This window comes from Convolutriloba macropyga, chromosome 1 (assembly GCF_964194025.1).
Source record: "Convolutriloba macropyga chromosome 1, txConMacr16.3, whole genome shotgun sequence".
Lineage (NCBI taxonomy): Eukaryota > Metazoa > Xenacoelomorpha > Acoela > Convolutidae > Convolutriloba > Convolutriloba macropyga.
In genome coordinates this window covers 42,190,032-42,215,031 of record NC_134468.1, presented here as the reverse complement: position 1 = coordinate 42,215,031, position 25,000 = coordinate 42,190,032, and the positions used below count along the sequence as shown (strand labels likewise).

At 32.7% G+C, this 25,000-nt stretch overlaps 1 protein-coding gene across 1 annotated transcript in view; it reads left to right on the top strand.

Moving 5' to 3' along the window:
- Window positions 1–25,000, top strand: part of LOC142349178 (RYamide receptor-like) — a 100,244-nt gene that overhangs the window by 73,497 nt on the left and 1,747 nt on the right. Inside the window, exons 2-3 of the mRNA XM_075400594.1 lie at window positions 1,487–1,625; window positions 5,112–5,314. Of these exons, the coding sequence (XP_075256709.1) occupies window positions 1,487–1,625; window positions 5,112–5,314 (342 nt within the window). The remainder of the gene's footprint in view (window positions 1–1,486; window positions 1,626–5,111; window positions 5,315–25,000) is intronic.

The following is a 25,000-nucleotide window of genomic DNA, read 5'->3' as shown; positions in this document are numbered from 1 at the left end:
CGGTTAATCTTGACATGAGGTGATGGAATGTGAACAAAAGAGGATCCACCGAATTTGTTAGAACAAGTGAAAGCGTACCCCAGTGATTAAAAAATTCGAAAACTTGCAAGAATCCTGCAAGCTATCTTGCAAGAGAATACTTCTTGCAAGATTCTTGCTAGATTCCTGCAAGTTTTGAATCCAACTTGCAAGATTCTTGGAAGGTTTTGAATCCACATTTTTTTATTACCTGGCTGCAGGGGGCGACTGGTCGAGCTGAAAATGAACGCTAAGGACAAAAAAGTAATACTATGTCAGAAAATTATCTCAAGTCAATTTAAAAAAACCGACTTTGTTTTTTCCACTACGATTTTTTAACTCTCCTCCTTTTTCCTTGCTGGCTGGGACCGGCAGTGGCGGAGTTACATTAAATAGCTATAGAATAATTGTGCAGCGCACTAGGCAAAAAACCAGGCTCAGAACGCTCTTTCCGAAACAAATTAAATTAGAAAACAAATAAACCAAACAGAGCACATAAAGTAGCTAACACACCCCCCCCCCACACACACACACACGCGCAAAAACATTACAAAACACACACACCCACGCACATGCACACACACATATCACAAACCCATACACACATATACACACACAAATCAACATACACGCACACATGCACACTCATATACACCCAGATACACACACATACAGGTTGAGGTTGCCTTTCTTAGATGAGCCTATTACAAATCGACTGAAAGAAGAACAAAAAAAATTAAACTTCAAAAACACACTCATACTTTTGGATTGAAATAACTTCAAGGCAATTAATAACAACAGCTATCAACTGAAGGCATCAAATAGGTTCACTTAAACCTCAAAAGGAAGATAGTTAGATTGAACATTGATCAGAATATTTTACCACTAAAAAAGATTCTCAATTATTGTAGAGATCTTTAACAGAAAAATTCCAACTTTTGGTTTCTCTATAAATAAATCGTTTGATTTAAAGAATGAGAAAAAGATTGAAAGTGTTTGTCTTCGTCGTTTATTAGGTAAGTTGAACTTAAAAAAGAAAGAGCAAGATTCTTGCAAGATTTCACATTGAAGAGGTTTTTATGAAAAAAGTCAATTAGATTCAGTTCTGTTGATAAAATATTCTGGTTATAGTCAGTTCATTTGGTTTTCAGTTAGTTTTAGCTACCAAAAACACAAAAATAAATTTTCCAGAAGTCAAAAACTTGCAAGATTCTTGCAAGATTTTGAATCCGAGCTGAAAAAGTTTTCATTGAATTCGGTTTTGTAATTTGTTTATTAAACAATAATTTACTTCAAAGATGTTTTCTAAGAAGTTCTCAGTGACTTCAAGTAGAACCACATAAAACCAATACGTACTTGTTGACAGACAGCTGGTTAAGTTATTTTACTCTGTTTCAGTCACACTTCATTTAAAAGGATACCGTACATTTTGACGTTTGAAACAAGCAGTATTTCTGTCTGTGTTTAGTTCTTTGGCGGGGTACCTGATTCTGGTGTTCATAGTGCCATGTCTCGTGATCAGTGTGGCCTATGCTAGGACTGGATGCATTCTTATGCGGGACAGTGTGGGAGGGGCAGATGACAGACATATGAGATCCAAACGAAAGGTTACTCACTCAGAATTAAATGAGCCAATTTATAATTTTGTCCTGAGAAATTATACAACTAATACACTATGGTTCCAAAAAGCTCCCAGGTTGAGGTGCCAGACCGAAAGTCGATATGTCCAGACCGAAATGAACGCACAAGGTGGCGTCGTGCGTTCAAAATTACACGGTCTGGAAAAGAAAATGAACGCACGATAGTCTGGACATAGGCACTTTCCGTCTGGGAGGGTCTGGACATAGACACTTTCCGTCTGGGACGGCCTGGACATATCGACTTTCGGTCTGGCACCTCAACCTGGGCTACGAACACCCGAAGAACTGTTATAAAGCCCAACAAACATCAATAATAAAACATTATAAGCGAAACTAAGTTCTATAGTAACAAGTCATTACGCTGTTAACTTTTTAGACATGTATAATTTGGTTTTTATAACCATCACACAATTTTCTAAGGACATCTGCGACAAATTTCTGACACTTTTTGTTCCAATTTTACACTAAGATCTGTCTGCTTTCGAAATTGTTACTTCACCTTAAATTTTCGCTTGCATTCAAATTGGCAGCATTTGGTGACCATTCCAGTACCTCCTTCTCCTTTTCTTTTCGGCAAATTGCTGACCATAATTGATTTATGCGCAGGTGCATTGTATTGATCAAAAATGAGGTTCTGAATAACCCAATTTTTCTTTGTAAAATGGCAAATTTTCTAATTGAACTAGAATTTTTAGCTTGTTTTAACATCTAACAAACAGTTTCCTTCCATCTGATTGCTTTGTTCTCTTAAACAATTGATTGTTTGTCGGAGCTCATTTTTTTGCGTTTCTCGTTGTTTTTATTTTTGTCCATGGAAATTGGTCTTTTCAAATTACAAGAGCGTGGCAAACTGTAAAGAACACATCAGCGTAAATATTTTTTCTGTGTAAACGTAGAAAACGAGAATTAAATCTCGTTTAAAGCTTCACATTTCTTTTCACGCCTTATGGTAAACTTTTTGAGTAAATATAACGCTTAAAGAGCAGAAAATGTGGGTTATATAGCTGTTTGTTAGCATAGTTATGATTTGTGTAAGGAATTGAATGTTAAATGCCTGTTTACGTTTGAGGTCAGGCCTAAATATCACAAAAAGATCAATTTTGATGGAGGACTGAAGCTAAACTCTAAGTGTTACTTTATGGTTTTGCTCGACCCCAAATTTTATGTTGGCCTTTTTCTCGGCCGGAAAAGGCACATTGGACGAAAATAATTTGCAATCACTTTCAATGGCTGCCAGTGGATTTAAACTAGTCAATGGTTGTAGAATTTCAAGATCCTCAATGTTTAAAAAGTGAGAATATAAATTAATTTTTCTGATTAAAACTTCAACAATTTCATTATAGAAGAATCTAAAAATATTTTTTAAAAAAAAACAACCCAGTAAGCAAGTGGCTGACTAATGAGGATGGTGAGCTCCGAGTTACATAACTTGCTTAATCGAAAGAAATTTGCATATATAGTCTACAGGCCACAGCTGATTTATTTTAAGAATGCACAATTTCTAAAGTCTATATCGGCAAGAATACAAATGTCCTTTTTGGGTTGCCCTGTTGTAAAACCGTCAGTTTTGCCTCGTGCGTGGAATTAGAGCATCTCCAAATGTTTATGTAGAAAAGCTGACAATAGTCCCAAAATTCCATTTCCTTGATAAAAAAGACTAGTAAATCGACAGTTAAATGTTGTCAATAGTCTATGCTCGACCGATATGTGTTCCAGGGTTGACCATCATAAAAGAAACTTACTAATCATAAAACGCCATGTACGGATTTTATGGAAACTTAGTAAACATACAACGATCATAAAAATTTTTGAGTTTGGCTGAGAAACAGTCCATAGAGCTACATGCAGTTCCAAAACAACGTTTCTGTGCATAAAATTTCAAAATTCTGTACTTTATTTTTAATGTACCGTACTTACCATAAAACGCCATAAACAAAATTTTATGGACCGTTTCATGGTTTCAAATTTTCCATAAAAATTCTGTATTATAAAATTCCAAATACATATTCTCCTATATTAAAGTGGAGTTGTCTGGAAAACAATCTGAATGTACTGCTTCTCAAATTTACGGAAAAATGGTCAAAATTTTGTATAACTCAAAGACTTTCCTCGCCCCATTGCTAGATGTGTTTGAAAAAGATTGATCATTTTCGAGATTAATTCCTACAAAAGTTTATTTGTTCTCCGAACTTTTTTTGAGTAGTTTTTCTAGATAATAATGTTGTCTTAATTATTTTTGTTCGCCTATTGAGAAGACAAATGGCAGATTTAAGTTAGAAAAAAAACAGTCTTGCATGAATATTGTCTTTTGGTTTGCTCCAAACGACAGCTGTACGTTCCATAAGGGTAAACTTCCAAGCCATAGAAAGTTCCATAATGGTAAACTTAAAAACCATAGAAAGTTCCATAATGGTAAACTTACAAACCCTATAAAGTTCCATAATGGTGACTTACCGACCATAAAAAGTTCCATAATGGTAACTTGACAACCATAGAGTTCCATAATGATATATTGCCAACCATAACACGACCATCATTAATTTTATGGAAACTTACAAACCATAAAATGGACCATTATGGAAACTTGCAAACCTTAGCAAGTTCATAGAAAAAAATATTTTATGGAACTTTATGGGACCATTATGGAACTTTTTATGGTTGGTAAGTTTGGTCAACCCGGGTTATGAAAAAGAAATACTCGAATCATGAAAACTTTTAGCTCGACCCTAACTGTGATACGGGAGCGTGTAATTATTGTCAATATTGACTCCTTTACTAGCCTTTTGTTTCTTTTCTTAAGTTGAAGTCTCGAGTGGGGAACGATAGAATTTTTAATTATGCCAATGGAAACGCCAATAAGCGGGAAAACTGAGCTGGACAATGGACAATGAGCTGGGCATTATAAGAACTCTGCTTGAAAAAAGGGACTATTAAGTGTAGCAAATCGATTTACTGAAGAATACAGATTAAATTGATCAGCCTTTTTCCTCCCTAGAGTTATTACTTGTGATAAGATGAATTATAATGGTAAGAGATTAAATGCAAAAAATATAACAAATGATTAATATTCTTTTTCGATGGTAATTAAATCTCCAATAGTCATATTAACAAAGCTGTAGCTAAAATGGCTATAGTGGGTTTAGATCGGTTTACTCAGCTAGCACTACGTCAAGTACCACTACGATCTACGCGGATGCTGCTGAAGTCATAACCGTTTTTTTTTCAGCGCAACGTTAGAAGCTGAATTGCAGCATGCTATTAAGATTACACCGACTGGCCAGCAAATAAACTGATGAAATAATTTCTTTTCATGTGACAAAATTGACAGATCGTGTGATTTTTGATAAATATATACTCCCAGTGGAGCTTTTAATCACTCGAACGAGAATTTGCGAACTCAGAACCAAAAAATTTTTAAGCATCGTCACGCGATGTAAAAAGTGTGGGTTGTAGGCAGTTCGGATGTTCGTGGCAGTGGTGACAATGTTCCTGGTGACACGACTGCCCGTGTTCTCAGTGTACACTTTCTTGGCATTCAACGATGACTTCTACATGCGACACGAGGCACTGTGTGATCACCTGTTGCTATTCGTCAACATGCTCTACACCACATCTGCAGCTGTCAATCCTGTCATTTACTGCCTCATGAATGAAAAGTTGGTCACCTCTTTCTGCACTTATTTATTAGCACACGAAATATTGCTTATTTTGAAAAAATCTATGAATACATTTCCATACCTCGTCTCTCCTTTCTATGATTTTTGCATTGATTTTAATTCTTAGAAGCACAAAAAAAGCAATTTTTTGTTCAAGTTATTGAACTATAACTCATAACTGTATCTGGATATCTCATTTTAATATGTAAGAGGTTCCGATATAATCAACATCGACTGACTACGCCGCAAAACGTGCACGAAAACAAGAAAATTTGATTGATTTTTGACGGTTTTTTTCACGACCACATGTTTTAAGATTAGAATTATAAGCGAGCATGGAAAACAGTGACAGAAAGGCGAATATAGATCAAATTTGAGTAAATTTGGAAATATCCGTCACATTTGTCAACGATTTGTTTTTTGAGCAACGTGCTTTTTCTCAAAGCAAAAATCAAAGAAAGCCTAATTGACTTTAATTAGACGAAACTTCTTCAGTTTAATGGCTGATTAAAAAGCAAATCACGGGATTGAACGTGCTCGTAGTATGATAATCAACAAAAATTAATTTAAAAAAATTGTTTCGAAACCCAAAAAGAACTTGACAACAGTTGACATAATATCAGTGTAATAACGGAAATTGTAGTGTACGCAATCTAATCGCTAATTCACAAAACATAAACATACCGATAGTCCTAACACAAAACATAATTGTTCCGACCCCACTTGTGGGGGGAGGAACTATATACTCAAATGAGTTTTTTTGTTCGGACAATTTTGGCCGATCGATATATCCATCGTAGAGAAATGTGAATGGTATCCATAAAAAGCTCGTCCAGCGTAGAGTTAGGAATTAGAAAGATTTTTTTGAATTTTGGTTTTTTCCGAGGAGTTATCGAGGTTTAAAATTTTGTGTAAACACAGGACATTTGGCATGATTTTGTTCACTTTTAGCTTAATTTTCGTTCAAATTAATATTTTTTTCTATAAAATATTAAATCAAGACTACAATTCGCGCTACTAAATGAAACATTTTTTCATTCTTAATAGACGAAAGGCGACAAAAAATCTAGTTTTGGTCTCATAGATAAGTTTACTATAAAAATAAAACTCGAATTCTCTTTGAGAGCTGTTTCTTAGGAAAATTTTCGCTTTTTTTTGTTTTGTAAAGTTACTTAAAGACTAGTCACTTTATATCACGAATCCGTTAGGAACGAACATCATTTACAGTCAAATGAAGCCCAATGAACAAAATTTTTTTCGAGTGATCGCAATTGTTCTCTTTTGGCTTACATTCTTGACTTTTCGGAAATTTGAATGAAATTTTGATATTCTTTTTGAGATTTTACTAAATATTTGAGGTCCTATAACCTGGAGTCGTTTACTAAAAGTACAATAGGCTCCCTTATGATCATTAATTGAACCTATCTAGTGCTTTGAGTGGACAGCTAATGGCTGTTAATTCATTAAGAGCAATTTTTCGAATTTTTTTCTGAACATTAACCGACCTTAAACCTATTTTTCTGAACTCTATGTCATTTTCTGTAATGACAGGGCCTCCTTTGTTTCTACTCTAACCACGGTTAATCTGGATAGCGATTTTGACTTCCAACTATTGGTTTTATGATTTCGACGCCACGAGTTTTCCTTATTTTTTTTTAATTTTTGGATATATTTTTCATTATTTTGGTTCCTTTTGTAATATTATCTTAATACTGATTGTTCTCATTTTTTAGCAAAACGCTCAATGGATCATAGAGAAAGTTTTCAGAGAAAATCTTATGGTTTAAATGACTTAGACAATTTCTTCTCGCACTTTTCTGTTGGATTTTTGGTTTTTGCCTGTATTTGTTGTTATTTTCGTAACCGTAAGACTTATTGTGATGTCTTATTGATGTCTTATAGATGACAAACCTCTTAGTCTTCCAAGCGAAACATAACTTAGGGAATTTATTTAATTCCTTTAAAAGCTATTGAATTTAATGGCCTTGATATTACGTGTTTTTCTTAAAAGTTCCGTGGTTTTGATATACTTGTCCATATTTGTTGATTTTCTGAATTCATTTTTTTAATTGAAGAAGCATTTGATTGCTGTTAAAAAATAATTGAAGATAGAAAGTTTCTCAATGATAAGTTCACTTTTTCCGGCGTGAACACTTTTTCTCTTTTTTTTTACTTTTGCTGTTTTTGATTGTTTTTTATTCTTTGTGTAGTCGTAAAACGCTGAGAGTTCTTATAGGCTTCTAATTGAGAATTGCATGAATGATGTTAGTGGATGCGGTCAGTTTATAGCGAATAGCTTTTAAGTTTAAGACATTCGTTTTCAAATTTTTTAAATTTTTTTCAGTTTTTTTCGTTCTATTCTAGAATGATGTTTTTTTTTAGCATATTTGCGTAACAACAGATCCCAATGATTATCAATTAAGGACCGAGTGAACTTATTTAATCGTTCAGCATAATTTTAACTGAATTAGGATATATAATAACTGAAGTTAGGGAAACAATATTCAGAAAAAGCTAATGATTTTAATGGCTTCAATAATTTTTGTTTTCGCAATTTGTTTCATCTTTTTTTTTAGTTTTCTACAATTTTAGTTCGTTTCCATGGCTTGGTCGGTCTAAACAAATACAGGTCCTATCGGTTCGGTAATAACTTGTTTGTTACGTTAACAACCATTATTTCGTTAAATGCTAAGGGTTTTTGAGACGTATGAAGTTATGAAACGTTTTTAAAAATGTTGATTGATTTTTGAATTTTGCCTCATTTTCTTTTTGTCGACTCGTTACCTAGTCCCATTAAAGAAAATTCCCATCTGCTGTGTAGTTAAGAAAAAGTAATTTTTTGTGGCTAAGGTTTTATCTGATTGCATTTTGACGTTCTTGCAAGGTGTTTTTAAATTTTGATATTCAGTTTTTGCCGTGATATTTTTTGTTTTTGCTGATTTCGTTTTTTTTTCTTGTAGTCTTTTTAATGGAAGATCTCGTAAGCGCTTTAATGAGACATGGCATTATGTATTTCAATTAGTACTTTGGGTGGGTAAAGACTTTTTGAACGCAAAGATCTTTTTTTGATTATCTCTTCATTTGGTTGACAATCAAGTCAAAAATGTAGATGAGCTCGGGTCGGAACATCATGTGCAAATGCACATTAACGAATCTCCTTGTTCTTTAAGGCTATCATTTTCATTCGTTCATTTCCAAAAGCTCTCTTTACAATAATTGAAAACTTTTTTTAATCCCATCATTTCTTTATGTAAGAAAGTAAAATCAGCAGATTTTTGATTATTGAGTGATCAGCTCCTTCAGTTTGTCGATCCTTTTATAATACTTTCGACGGCGCAAACCAACTGGCTGTTTGTTTGTTTTCATTAAAATCCGTTGAGGTTTCAACAAATCTCTCACAAATTAACTGTGGTTTATCTTAATTAATAAATCCTTTTAAGTAAAATTCTCCTAAAAAAGAAAAGCAATTCGGTCATCATGAGAATCTTGAAATGAGCAAAAGTATTTTAACCTCAGTTGCTTTTAGGATATAATTCATTTATTTTGGTTAAAAAACAATTATAAAAACTTGCGAAAGTTGAAATGAAGGAAAACACCACTTTTGACAAAGGTTTAGCTCTCCGACAAGGTTAATTACTGAAACACCAATTTAATTGTGACATTTTTAATTATTTCTCAATTTTCTGGTTTTGAGAGAAGTCACAACCTATAGACAAAACACGTTGCTACTCAAAGTTTGCTTTCTCATTTTTCCCATATTGTTAACACAAAGGCTTAGTATTGTGCGTTCGAGCATAATGTTCCGACCCCACTCATCCTCATTTTCGGCTTAATTGTCTACCAAATCAGGAAGAGATAGAAAAATTTAAAAAAAATTAACTGGTGTATAAATAAAAAATTTCATCCGACTCAGATCACTCCGCGGAATTTTGAAAAGTGCCGCTATAGAGGGACGTCAAGGTTTGCAATTATTAAGAATACGAGACAAGACAAACAACAAAATCAAATGACAACAACAAACATTAACAACATCCAAAAATCGATGTCTATTTTTAGAAAAACTTAATGAGAAAATCTAAATAGCGGCTGATAAAACATAAAATAAAAGACTAAAAATTTTATTAGTTGACTACTATCACAAGCAAAGATATGGAACCAGTCTTTAATTAGACTCAGTAACAAAAAGAGAAAAAAAACAATAAAAACGGCTAACCTGAAAATTACGCGCAAAATGTTTGAAAATAATTGGTTCCAAGTAATGAAAACTATTGGATGCAAACTGAAATCATTAAGTACGTTTGTAATACGATCATTTATAACTCTATCAGATAATACATTGGGATCTTTCGTTATTACTTTATTTTTCAAAAAAATATTGCGAAAAAAGCAATGGCGAAGCCGTTATGGCCATTATATTTGTCTTGAGATTAAAAATCGTTTGATTGCGCGTTTTCTTGAACTAACATAAATGCGACTAACAAGCAGAAAATAAAAGAGCAAGTTAAAAACGGTGTTTTTTTTCAAAAACAATTTATTTAAAGGTCATGAAAATCTTTAGCTATACATTGAAACCAAAATTTAGGTTTGTCAGCTCCTCTAAACGGGGTCGTTGAGACTTTTTTTGGACAGAATATGTCCTACGTTTACAAAATGAACGTCAAATACAGAAAAAAAGAACATTTTTTTTTGAAAATCAATGTCTAAGCCGTTAAAACAATAATAAATCAACTTAAGACATTAAATATGTTAATTTCGTCTTCCTTTCATGCCAGCAATTTGATATCAGACCAGTTATTAATGAGATTGGGTAAGAAATAGACAAAAAAGGAACAGAAGATGCAAAGTTAAAAAAGAACTTTCTTTCAAACAATTATTTTCAGAGTAATTAAAACAATCAGCAATAAACTAAAATTATAAAACCGGTTCGATTATTCCTCCAATGGAACCCTTAAAACCTGGCATTAATCAGAAAGCGTTATACGTTAACAAAAATAACGTCAAATACAGACAAAACTAAAAAAAAATCGAAAAACTTGTTCCATAACCGTTATAACCACAATAAATTCGCTGAAAACTTTAGATGTGTTCAACTGCTCTTTTTTTGACGCCAATAATTTGATATGTGACCTGTACTTAGTGATCACTGGTAATTATTAATGATAGACATAAAAGAACAGAAGATGCAAAGTCAAGAAGCACTTAAGTATTTTGAAAACAATATGATTCAAATTCATGAAAAACATTAGCTATGATGTCAAATCATTTACAAGGTTCTTTCGTTCCTTCAACGAAAAACACTGAAACTTAAAATTAACCAAAAAATGTCATATGCTTACAAAAAGGACCTCAAACACAGACAAAAATTGAAAAATAATTTATTTAATTTGGAAATATACGGGCTGCAAAGCCGTTAAAACAATAACCTCATTTAAAAAATTAACTTTATTCATTTCCACCTTCCTTCAATGCCAAAAACGTGATATTTGACCCGCAATTAATAGGACTTGGTAACAAAAAGTAAAAAAAAACCAAAGATGCAAAGCAAGAAATATCTAAAAAACAATTACTTTTAAGGTCATGAAATTTTATCAACTGTAAATTGAAATGTTTAAAAAAGTTTGTTTATCCTCCCATCAGAACCACTGGGACTAGGAATCAAATGGACTAAAAGAATAATGCATTTAAAGACAAAATGAAAAAAAAATACATCAAATTCTTCTAGAAAACGGTGTCGAACCGTTAAAGCTATAATAAAATCCTTAAAAAAATATAATCTTTTTCTATAAAGCTATAATCCATTCCCTGAAAAATTATAAGTTCAAATTACCTAAATTTTGAACACCAACAATGCGCGTAGTGAGTTATCGACAATTTGATAATTTGACAAAACCAAAAAAAGGAACCTGAAAAATGGGCAAATGTCCAAAAATCAACTTTTTTTGCCAAAATCTTAGGATCACAGCCAAAAAACAATTTCATGAAATGTAAAGCCAAAAAAAGAGGTTAAATTTTAATTAGGTTGGAGAAGTGCTCTCTCACTGCTGAAATTAAGCTACAAGTTAACTAAAATAAGGGTCAAATAGTGGCAAAGGCCTATAACCCATTGTTTAATTTGAATACAAAATGACTTTAAAAGTCAACACGGCAATAGGGTTTCAGCTAAAAAACTAAAAGCATTATCTGGCATTTTTTAATGTCAATAATGAGCTTCGATATGAAGGTTTCTATTCTTTACTGAACATAAAAAAGCAATATTTATTTAGAAAAACGAGAGCCATTGGTTACAATCCGGATTATTTTCGGATTTTAAAATTTAATGATTAGACCAAAACTAGTGTTTTTCAGTGTTTCTCGGGGCAATAGTTATAGATAATTTGAGAAAACAGTTCGATTATCAAAGAAAAACGACGCGGTTTGTATAATTATCGAGTTATATTAGCTAAGAACCCGCAAAATTTCAAAACGATAAAATTTTCAAAGAGAGCAGAGAAGCAAATCAGCCCTCTCATGAGCCGAGGAAAATTGTGTCACCATTTTTAAGGTGTTCACTTTCCAAAAATTTATGCAAAATTGACTAAGGAAGCTTATTTCCAGCAATTTTTGATGAAGAAGTCTAATTTTTTGAAATTTGTAGCGAATATTTGAGCCTAAAAGTTAGATAACAATTTTCATCAACACTGTTCTATCATTAGAAATTAAAACAAACAACACTTTCAGAAAACAATTTTAATATATTGAACAAATCTGACAAAATTTCCGGAAAATGTGAATAAAAACAGCGGAAATATGTCTATTATTCACAAAACTTTAAACCTCGTTAACTCACTGAAAAAAGCAAATATCTAAAAATGTTTATAATTCCATTTTCTACGCTTGAGGTCTTTCTATTGATACATACCACTCACAGCTCTCTACAATGAATGTATCCATCGACAAAAATTGACTGAACAAAAAACCCATTTGAGTATATAGTTCCTTCCCCCACTAAAAGTGGGTCGGAACAATTAGCCGCAAAACTCAGTCCAGAGGGTTGAATTTGAAACACAATTTTAATGGCGTGGCCCACAATCTTTTCAAATAAGTATGGTTCGCTGCAATTTTTTGGGACTGTTGTTCGGTGAACTGATTTTTTATAAATCCATTTGGTCGAAAAATTTTGGGATACAGGTTGGTTTTTTGTAGCAGTATCGCCAGGTCAAGCACTAGTAGTTTTTTCCTGGAGCTCGTTTTTCAAACGATGACACCCTTATACATCACAAAGATATATTTACTGCCTTGGTGAAACACGGTAAAGTTCGCCGGAGCATTCAGCTATTATTCGCTTGTTGATTTTAGTTTGGCATCATTTGTTTGCATTTAGAATAGATTTTCTGCTGTGTTAGCGAATTCTGGGTAAAAATTACTGTTTTAAGATTGTCATGTTTGCATCTGACGTAGTCTTTTAGACGGCAGGAAAGTTTTTTGGTGTGTGTATATGGCATTTATTGTTGAACCCGACTTGCTTTGTTTTCAATCTCTCTTGAGAGTCGTCAATCTAAACACTTTTTAAGGACACTTTTTTTTTATTAACGACTCTATCACTTTGTAGGATCAAAGTCAAAGTCTATAGATGTTTTCAAACTTGCAAAGTTCTTGTGCGCTCTGGTGGAAATTTTTCAGCTGTTAAGATGAAAGACAGCAGTCATCTTTATACAAAACAGCGTCAAACAAAGTTGTGTTTAGAGGATTTGAGAACCAAAAGATCAATGTAATGTAAGAACAAGTTACATGACATAGAATGAAAACTTTGAATCGTATTAGAGTACATGTCAAGAATGAGCACGACTTTCCGGAGTTCAGTTGCAGAGCAATCCATTATTGAATCATGAGATTTCACTTTAACTCACCTCTGAATATTTGTATTTGAAGCTTAGGGCTATCAGTTAGCCTATCCAGCATGTCTACATGTTGATGTCAATCTAAAAAGCATGAATGTTTGACCTATGTTGGCCTGAAAAGGATGAATGTTGACCTCTGTTAGTCTGAATAGTCTGAATCCTATCTCAGCGCTGCACGTTGGATTGGGTAGCATGTAACTTAGAGTTTCGCAGTTCCTACAGAGCAAGTTCCATTTAACAAAATATGTTTCGAATTTCTCACATGAGCTTCATTTCAAATTGAATGTTCATTTTCAAATAATGATAATTATACCATAATGGGAGTGCTATACTTTTGTGGGCGGAGTGGGAGGGGGCTATAGTAATTACTGTTTTATATAGTTCAAAACCTGCAGGTTTTAAGGTACCAGTCAAAGTCGAGCAATGTCAGCGTTTCGCAAAAAAATAGAAAACATATATCTCCTACAAACTGAGATTTTTTAAATTTTTAAGATTAAAATACATGTTTGACTGTGGTTATGATAAGAGACACACTAAAAATTATAAAAACATTAAGACATGTCCTCACCTTTTAGCCATGAGTAGTGAATTTTTGTGAGATTTGCAGTTTCCAGCGGTGAAATTTTTATTTTCACCGCATTCATTGGAATTCTTACAAAGAACCTTCCGCACACGGGTTCAATCCCCTCAACTCCTTGATTCCAACAATTTCTTTTTCCACTGCGCCATCTGTCACTTACTTCAAGGATATTATTTTGAATTTAATTTATTTTAAAAAAACTTCGGTTAAAACATTTGCGTTATTTTGTGAGGTTTGTGGCTTTTAGAGGTGAATTCATTTGTTTTCACCGCTTAAACCGTGAGAAAAAATATCACCGCTAAAATCTGCAGATCTTACAAAAAATTATCGCAAATAATACACATTGATTTTTATTGAACTAAGATATGCGGTTCTTAGGAGTGATTTTTATCTTCTCGGTGCCTTCATTGTTGAAAAATTTTTTTTCTGGAGAAACTACACCAAAAGTTCTTATTGTTTTAGACTTCCCATACGTAGGGAATCTCTGACTATGAATTTGAATTTATTATTATTAGCTCCTAATGAATAAAACAAGGATAGATTTCCTCTGAAAAACTAAACATTCAACCACAGCTTTCTCGCTTTTGTTTCTGGAACTTGATTCATTCAAAAGCAATCACTTCATATAAGTTTTTGTAAGTACCAATGTAGCATATTTGGATGACGACACCACGTCGATTTTATGTTTGCTATCTTGACATTCCCAAAAATTCAGAACTCATTTTTAATGAGCGAATCAGTAGCTAGCTCAACGAATTAGAGTGAATGGATCTCTGGCCTTGAGTTTGCAAAAGATTTTAAAAAGTCGTTGTTCCGATTTAAACCACTTTTTTCTGAAAAATATTATTTGCTGATATGAAACCAAAAATAGATGAAAATCTAACTTTTCTCTAGAGATACTACACCAAAAACTGTAAATGTTTCAGACTTCACAAACACAGGTAATCTCTGAATATGAGTTTGAACTAATTTGAAAAGTTCCTTTTTACGGTTTAAAATCCAATATTCTTAAAAAATCTGGTTTGGTTATATGCCACTGAAAAGTGATGAAAATTTAACCTTTTTCCTGTGAAGTTAAATCGATAAATCTTTTTGATTCTGACTTCTTGTATCGCATTTAAACTTATATGCGTTGTTTTGGTAACAAATTCTTTGAAGGTTAAAAGTCTTTCATCTGTCTCCTGGTTGCTACTAATTTTTTCAATAAAAATAGCAACTTAAGAGTAATAAAAATATCATAAATGGAATCACCATATAATCAACATAAATTAGAATAAAAAATACAACATTTGCTACCCTACCACTACTGCAGCTATGTGCGCATTTCAGTAAATTTTGCTACAAATATTTTTTTCAAAGCTGTCAACGCGCTCACATCAAATCGTACATAATTTCATTAAAAATTTGAGTGGACGGAAAGCTGCGCTAACTTAGCGGTGAAAATTTCCGGTTTCCGATTTTTACTGGTGATTTTTTTTCACTGCTCGCAGTGGATTCACTGCTACTCGTACGTCTTTTTTGCAATATTTTGTGCGGTAGGGATATTTAGCGGTTAACTTTTGTAAGATTTGCAATCCTTAGCGGTGAATTCTTCTTTTCCGCCGCATTCACCGCATTCAACGCTAAAAATCGCAACTCTTTTATTTTTTTTACCGCATTCACCGCATTTCTTACATTTTTTATTGATTTTTAGCGTTGACACCTTGACCCGGGTAGCATAAATTTCGAAGGATGACGATTATAATTTTGCATCTAACACGATAAGCATTAGAAGCAATAAGTGGCAAGAAACTTATAGAATCTTCTTTGAGGACCGTCATAGTCCGACAACTGTTGTTAGATTAATAAAATGTTTGTAAAAATTGCGTTTTTTCCATCCATAATTTTTTTAATGTTTGTGTGAAGATCTTTCAACAATAAGTTTATCTTGCAAGATATTGTAGTTGAATATAGTTTATCTTGCAAGATTTTGGAAGAAAATTGTGTAAGACGAAGAATCGTCTTCAAGATTCTGCCAAAATTTTTTCTGGACTTGGGTGCACTATATCAATGGAATTAATGCAGATATATATCATATTTTCCCTAATACTAAAACTAATTCATTAAGCTCTCCCCAAAACTAGTGTCATATTATTCTGCCATGTCAGAGTTAAACACAATAGCTTCAAATAACTTGATCAGACAACAAGGTGGACACTTTCTCCGCCCTAATTAGCTGCAACAATTGTTGCAATTAAATACCGAAATGCAAGCCATAATGCTTTGTTGCAATCCAGCTTATGGGTTTTCTTTGCTTTCTTTTTTGCTATTGTAGACAAAACAACCGATTTGTACCAAATTCAGTACAATCAAACCTGCAAACGATTGTCTTTTAATCTGTTTAAGTTATGCTTTGACCTCCCAAAGATCAAAAGCAGTCACCCTATTTTAAACTTTCAATTTTCAACCTCCGCTCATAAAGCTCTTAATGAGATTACAAATAGGGATCAGAGGGGAGAAATCCTCTTTGAAGCAAATGTATTCGCCGGCTGTTGCGGGGAAAACAATTACAATTCCACGTCATTCTACAATATCAATAACAAATGCATGTATACAAAATATCCGGCTTCAATCAAAACACGTCTAAATGGAGTCGGGGTAGTTTAGGCATGAGTAAATCTCAGACTAACTATCTGAAGTATATTTACCATAATCAGTTGATACAATAATAGCACTCTTTCAAGTTTAATGCACATTGAAATGTTTTTGATACGGTTACTTCTTGCTAGGTTTCGCTTCATAAAACCCGTGGCTGAAACATTTTGTTGATATTTTGTTATGATTGCTAAATAGAGGAACAGATTACGATAATTAGGAATAAACTGATATACTACTGTTTTGTAAATGTCACTTTTCTAAGGTATCACATGAAAAAGACCTCCAATGCAGTACAGATCTGAATCAGAGACATGACAGTGTGATATTGAACACGTAGCACATCGGAATGAACGGCATGCACAAGGGGGTCATAAATCAATGACCACGTTGAAGAATTTGTACAAAAGATTTATTATGCGGCAATAGATATTGTACCGTTTTTCATGATGAGAGGGAGTGACTGAAATTTCACGACAAACAACAATATTAACCTGTAGGCGATTCAGTTCTACATTTTTGTTCACAAAAAACGAAAAATTAGTTAACATAGCGGAAACGAGGAAACAAATGCAGCAAGGCATGCTCGAAAAGATCTCAAGATAACAAAACAATGAGGCTGGGTAATGTGTGTTGGCGCATAAAGTTCCCACTCCTCTCCCCTCCGTAACATTCTGAAATCCAAAAAAATTGTTTCATCGTTTGAATATTGAAAACGATAGGCTATCTAAAGTGTTACAATGACTAGCGCAGTTGAAACCATCCGTAGAGAAAAATCGATGGAAATAATTGTACGGCTGTTTAGAGCTACAAAGAGCTTTTGACACAGTGAACGGATAAATTCCTTGAAAGAAAAATGGAAAAATTTGGTTTCCGTGGTCCGGTCTTGGAATGGTTTAAAATCCTATCTATCGGATAGTGTGAACACAGTGTGAACTTTGACCAATCGATATCCTTCTCGTAGAGGGTAGTGATTGGTATCACTAGGAAGCCAGTCAGCCGTAGAGTATGGAATTAATGAACCACAGTGTTTTTTTTAAATGCCATTTTCTAAGAGTTGTAACAATTTTTGTAAACAGTTGACATGGCACTGTGATTTTGTTCAAATTTATGGCCATTTTTGGTCACTATTTATTAGTGTTTGCCTATATACTTTAGTACCGCGTCGTAGTAACCTTGACTTGATAACCAGTTTATTGTTGGTCTCAACTTGATTTTTCAGATATATCAGACTTAGAATTGATCATAAGTTTTCTCGTTTTTAGAGCCTTTTTTTCAATTGTGGTCATTTAAATTCTGGTTTTGCTCGTCAAAGTATTCTAAGCAAGATTCATTTGTTTTAATGGTGCATAGAAACACTTTTCTGAATTGTTCTGTGAGCAAATAAATTGACTTTAACACTATGTGTTTTGATTAAACTGTCAGAAACTTTGAACAAACTAACACATTCTAATTGAGGTTCAAATGAGATCTTAATTAACCAATATAATATATTCAGTTAATTATTTCAGAATTGTTTATTTTGTTCAGAAATTACTGCATTTCTTAGTTGATGCTTTAATTACAATTTTTTCTATAGTTTTATCTGAGAGTCGCGGAAGGAGTACTTTAGATTCTCCCTGACTGAATTATATTCGTATTTTCTCGATTTAGTCGCGTTTTGATTTCTTCACCAAAATTTTTTTGATTGTGACACTAAATGCTTTTTGAAAAAAGTAGAATTTTGGTTCTAGCGGTTTCTGCTGCTATTTTTCTGCTCTTGCTCTGTCACATCATAAACTGAGAATTGATAGTAAATAGTAGAAATATAAATGAGGTTTTTTTAAAAAAAATATACAACATTGAGTTTTAACTATATTTATTTTTTTCTACTGTCTTCTCTCCTGTGATGGTTAGTTTCAATCCGATAAGCCTTATGAGGAGACAAAAGTTACTGGGTGGTGTCCGTTTGACATTTAAAGGTTGTGAAGCTTATCCTACGCTTTTTCAGAAAACATTAAGCTTTCTATAAAAAATAGCACCTCACTGGTGACTTTTTTGTTGGATTAATGTCATCTGTATTGGTCAAAATTTGGTCAAGTTAAAGTACTTCCAAGACAATCTTTTTAATAAGGTTCTCGAAAAAAGTGATCATAATTAGTTGTTTAATTTTATTGGTTTTGCACTATGATATTTTTGAGAGAAATTTTTTGATGTTTTGCCAGTAATTGTTGTTTTGTTGTCCCCATTCTCACTAATAGCACGTCAAGCTGGCTCTCTGATAAAGATAAATTCAGATTAAGTGGTGAATTTTCTTGTAGCTAATGTTGCCAAGTAAAACTTTTATTGATGATTCTAGATCTCTGGAAAAAGTAGGCGGTTTCAACAGTGTTGTATTTTGATGCAAATCGACGCCATTGATTTTCAACAAGATCTAGATTTCAATCAAACGTCTTTTTAATTGTTGTTTTTGTCCGGCTTTCTAACAAAGTTGATTGTGATGATGAGTGTTTAAAATTGTTTTTTTATTATAACTGTTTGGGCCATTGTTGAGTTCACTCTTTCATTTTTTTCGTATTGGTTGGTTTATATGATTTATTAATCAACTTGTTAGATAAATCATTTGATGAGTTCCATATTATACTTATAGTAGTAAAATATGACTGACCTCTCTCATGATTTACAATGTGATTATCTGGCTTTGGTGACATCTATTTACATTTGATTTGATTTGGCATTCTCAAAATTAGGGTTTAATTTGAGTGCAGAGGTCATTTTATTGGCATCTGAACAAATCCCAATTGAAAACTTGAAGTCGAGGCGATGTAAAATAGAAGCGAACGAAGCTTGATGATAATGAAGTGTTTACTTAGAAGAAATCAATGTTTAGCATCTAGTTTTAAAACCAGATAGAAGTTGATTTTTTGATCTCATTGTTTGTTGCTTGTTAAATTTAATTCTATACTTGATTAAGTTGTTCTACTCAAAAAACATTTAATTTGAGTTGATTTCTAATTTTTTTGTTTGTTTTATGTTTATACTAATGAGTAAAGGAAGTTTCATCTCACAGATTTTAACACGACATACACGTTTTACCTTTTTCAAGAGTCTATCAATTTTTAAATAACAATAGTTCCAACACTTTAAAAGAAAACTTGAGGGTGAACTCTCACACACTTGTTAGACAATTACAAAATGAAGAGCAGTTTGGGTCAATTAGGTGCCATGACACGTTAGCGAGCCTCCTCATCTGAAATTTTCCGAAACTATCAAAATTCCGAAATTCCGATGACTGTCAACTGATGTAGTTAAACAGAAGTTCAAAAAAGAGATGAAGTAGAGGAGATTAGAAGATGGTGAAAATTGGAAGAAAAACTGATAATCTAGTGAACATTTGTGTAAAGTCTCCGCTGAAATTTTGAATTTTTTTCTCAATTCTTTCGTTTTTTATCTAAATTTTTGTTGTTAAACTAGTTTTGTTTTCTGGCCCCTACGTTTTGATCTGATCGATCTTCATTTGCAGAGGAGCTAATGTTTTGTTGCTTTCAATTATGGACATGACAGTTTTTCTCAGTGAAGAGTGTCTTCTTTTTTCTTGCCTATTCAACGATCAAACTTCAGAATGCGTTTTTACCATCAAATGGCCTGTGTGCTTACTTTATTTAAATGAAAAGTTATAAAACGTAGAAAAAAAACGTTCTCAATTTTGCTCCAAACTCTAAAAGCTGGGTACAGTTTTTGCTACAAAACTAAACTACTAAACAGTTAGAATACAGATTAATTCAGATTAGGTGGTTAGTTTTCCTTGTAGCTAATGTTGCCAACTGAAAGGCCGTTCTTGTAAAATTTTTATTGATTATTCTATATCTCTGGAAAAAGTGGGCGGCTTCAACAGTGTTGTATTTTTATGACATGACAGTTTTTCTCAGTTAGTGTCTTCTTTTTTCTTGCCTTCTCAAATATCAAGCTTCAGAATGCGTTTTTACCATTAAATGGCCTGTGTGCTGACTTTATTGTTCCGACCCCACTTGTGGGGGAAGGAACTATATACTCAAATGGGTTTTTTTTTTGTTCAGTGAATTTTGGCCGATCGATATATTCGTCGTAGAGAAATGTGAGTGGTATCATTAAAAAGCTGGTCCAGCGTAGAATTCAAAAGTAAAAAGATTTTTTTGAATTTCGTTTTTTTCGAGGAGTTATCGAGGATTGAAGTTTTCTGTGAACAATGGGATCTTTAGCATGATTGTTCACTTTTAGTACAATTTTCTTCAAACTAAGATCTTTTTTACGAAAACATTAATTCAAATTTCTATAAAAAGAATAAATTTTGAGTTCGTAAAAGTTGAATGCAAGGCGATAGAAAGACTAGTTCTGGTCTCATAGGGAAGTTCACTATCAAAAAAAATCGAACTCTAATTGAGAGCCCTTTTTTTAATAAAACTTTTCTCTTTTTGGCTTTTTTAAGTCACCTAGAGACAAGTCACATTTTATATCGACGTTCTATTAATGACAAAACTCCTTTATAGTCGAATGAAGCGCAATGAACAAAAAACGTCGTTTTCAAGGAATTGCTCATGTTTTTTTTTGGCTTCGATTCTGAGTTTTCGTAATTTTGAATGAAATTTTGAATTTCTTTTTGAAGTTTTACTATTTTTTTTGGAGTCCTATGGTAGGGATTCATTGACTAACAGTGCAATATGTTCCATAATGAGCATTAAGTGAACATGTCTATTTCATTGAGGGGGCGGCTAATGGCTGTTAAGACTTAAAAAATAACTTTTCGAATTTTTTTTTGAATATTAAAGAATCATAATCTTATTATAGTGAATTGTAAGTCAGTCCAGGGGTGAGAGCACCATCTTCCTTCCTACTGCAACCAAAATTAAACTGGTTAGCGGTTTTATCTTCTATCTATTGGTTATATGACTTCAATGACAAAAAATTTCAATTTTTTAAAATTTTTTTTGGATTTTTACGTATTATTGGTTACTTTTGAAATCTTATCACATTATCCAAATATTGACAGTTCCCATTAGCTTAAAAACGATGTTCTGTGGATGACCAATAAAAATTTTAAACAAAAATTTATGGTTTAAATGGCTTCGACACGTTCTTCTTGCACTTTTCTACTGATTTTTTGGTTTTCTCCTGTTTTTTTTTTGTTGTTTTAATAGTCATTATACTTACTGTGATCTCATAATGAATACCTATGCATGACAAACATAAATGTACTGCCACCGGGGCATCTTTGAGCGTTTTTATTGACTTCCGTTGAAAGCTATTGAATTTAATGTCTGTTAAAATAAAAATCATTTTTCGAAAATTTTATTTGAACAATAACAATTCCTATATTTTTCTTGAACTGTTAGTGAGTTTCAGTATTGACTGGACCCACTTGCTTTTTACTGCGACTAAAAATATTCTGTTTAGCTGTTTTATCTTCTAGCTATTGGTTATATGACTTCAATGACAAAGATTTCAATTTTTTTAAATTTTTTTTTTGGATTTTTTGAATTATTGGTCACTTTTGAACTCTTTATCACATTATCCAAAGATTATTGTAATCCAATTGGCTTAGAGAGGACGTTCAGTGGATCACAGAGAAAGTTTTCAGAGAATAGCTAATGGTTTAATTGTCTTCGACACTTTCTTCTCGCATTTTTCTACTGAATTTTAGTTTTTGCTGTTTTTGTTATTGTTTTCTGTCATAAGACTTATTGTGATGTCTTTTTAACTATCTATGCATGACAGACATCATTTTCCTCCCTATGGGTTATATCTGAGCATCGTCATTGAGCTCCGATGAAAGATTGAGTTTACTGGCTGTTAAGGGTTTAAAAATAATTTTTCGAAACTTTTTTGAAATTCAACCATTCCTAATTTTTTTTCGTGAATACTCTTGGTCATTGTTGGTTCTAACAGAATCCATTTCCGTTCTACTATAGCCAAAATTAATCTGGTTAGCGGTTTTATCTTCTACCTATTAGTTTTAAAACATCAATGCCACGAGAATTCATATTTTTTTTTTGGGTACTTTATTTTGTTTTTCGATCCTTTTGAAATCTTATCACATCATCTTACTGCTGAGAGTCCCTATTGGTTTAGGGAAGAAGTTCAACGGATCATAAATAAAGTTTTCAGGGAAGAGCTTATGATTTGAGTTGCTTCGACATTTTCTTCAGGCACTTTTCTACTGAATTTGTGGTTTTTGCCTCTCTCTGTTGTTGTTTTCATAGTCATTAACTTGTTGTAAGGTCTTATTGATGAAATACGATTGGCAAAAAAACTTATTGTCCCCTCGAGGCATCATTTATTGTATATACTGGCTTCCGTTGAAGGCTAATGAATTTAATGGCGTTGATAATACGTGTTTTCCCGCAATTTTCGTGCGTCTAATGTATTTGTTTATATTTGTTGATTTTTTGAAATTTTATTGATAAAAAAGGTTTTCCCATTGCTCCTGAAAAATTAATTTAAAATTGAAGAGTGTTTAGTGAAAAGTTCATTTTTTTAATGCCTTCGACCCTTTTGTCGCTCAATTTTTTTTCCTGAATTCGCTGTTTTTGTTCTTTAGGTAGCCGTAAATTGCTCACAGATCTCATAGGCTTTTAATTGAGGACTGAATGGATGATGTTGCTCGAAACATTCAGTATATAGCGAATAGGTTCCTTTCGTCAAATTTAACTTCTATTCATCAATCAGATGTCCCATCGAATTTCGTGTATTTCAAGAAATAACATATATATTGATATTATGTGCCACTGTTGTTTCGTTTTTCTGAACGTTTATTGAATGGCCATTTTTTGCGTTTCTTTTTCTCTTCCTTCAGAACAATCGCGTAATAACAGATCCCAATGGTTTTTAAATGTGGCCCAAGTAAACTTATTTAATCTTTCAGTATAAATCCTTCAACTGAAATAGCAGAAATAACAACTGAATTAAAAATACATATTCAGATGATAGGTATTGATTTTAATGGTAGCAAAGGTTTGTGTTTTCGCAAATCGTTTGTAATTTTTTGAGTTTCTCTTTAGTTTGTTTCTATGGCATAGTCTGACCACAGACGGGTGCTTTTGGTTTTGTAATGACTTTTTAGTAATTTATCAAGGATTTTTTTATTAAAAAAAACCAATGTTTTTTAAGATTTTTGAACTTTCTTGGTGCAAAAAATGTTGATTAATTTTTAAGTTTCGCCTCACTGTTCGTTCTTTTTGTCGGCTTGTTACCTAGTCTCGTTAAGAAAACTTTTCATCTGCTGTATAGTTAGTAAAAGGTAAACTTGTGTAGTTAAGGTTTTATCTGACTGCATTTTGACGTTGTTACCAGGTGCTTTTAAATTTAGATATTCATTTTTTGCCGCCAAAATTTTGTTGGTGCTATTTTTTTCTAGTCTCTTCAATGTCAGGTCACGTTGGTGCTGTAATGAAGCATGGCATTAGTAATTCAATTAGTAGATAGAATGTGTAACGATTGTTTTAAACTCAAACATCTATTTTTGTTATCTCTTGATTTGGTTGACATTTTAGTCAAAAATGTAGATGAGCTCGGGTCGGAACATCATGTGCGAACGCACATTAACGAGCCGCCTTGTTTAAATGAAAAGTTATAGGCTGGGTACAGTTTTTGCTACAAAACTAAGCTAATAAACAGTTAAAATAATATGTGAAATTGATCAAAGCTTATCTTGATGTCTCTTTTGAACTACATAATACCTATAAATAACATTGAGACGTCAGTCACCATTTATGTAGCTTTCTTTCAAAAAAATTGAAAACGACAAATCCAAATCATTGTCAAAAACCCAGAGGAAACTAGTGAATTGGCATAACAATATGAATTCTCATATTTTTTAAAATAATTTTAGGGCTGTTTTATTTTATTAAGAAAGAATTACTAAAATTTCAAAAAACAAAAAATATTTTCTTCTCAATAATCATAAATCGGTTCGTTTTTGTATCAGATATTTTTGACTTTATAGAAAAAGTGAAGATTAGCCCAACCAAGATTTTTGGCAAAATCTTTGAACACATTGTCGGTCAAGTTTCGGTCAAAATCTTACAAGATCTTGCAAAATAATTTTTTCCCGAAATTTGTAAATTACAATTCAAAAGTGCAAAGGTTTGCGGACAATCGCTACAGTATCTCTAATAGGCGGTAATGCAAAAACCTTTGAAACCTTGAAAGTGAATGCATCAGTAAAGAATTGGTGCATTTATCTGCTGAGACAGATAGCAAAAAAGCTCTCTGATTTAACAACAAAGAACCAATGTTTCACCAAAAAGAAGCTTTTAAAGGTTTTATTTTGGCATTTAAACCGTAGAGTTTTTGAAAGATTGGTTTTGCTTTTCCGTTTTAAGATTGGTTCTTCATTTAAATCAATAGCCTTCGCTTGAACAATAAGTGATTCCCAGAAAAATACTCATTGCCTATGCTCAAATTATCGTTCAGAGAGTATTTTGCAGCTAAAAATGGATTCATTAGGGAAGCACAATGAAAACAGGAAATGGGGCCTCTCAATAGCTCACAATTAATCACTAATTTGTTCCTCTCTCTTTGTGATCAAAATCCATTTGCAAAAAATGAGTGCATCATACGTGAAATGTTTTTTTAAATGTA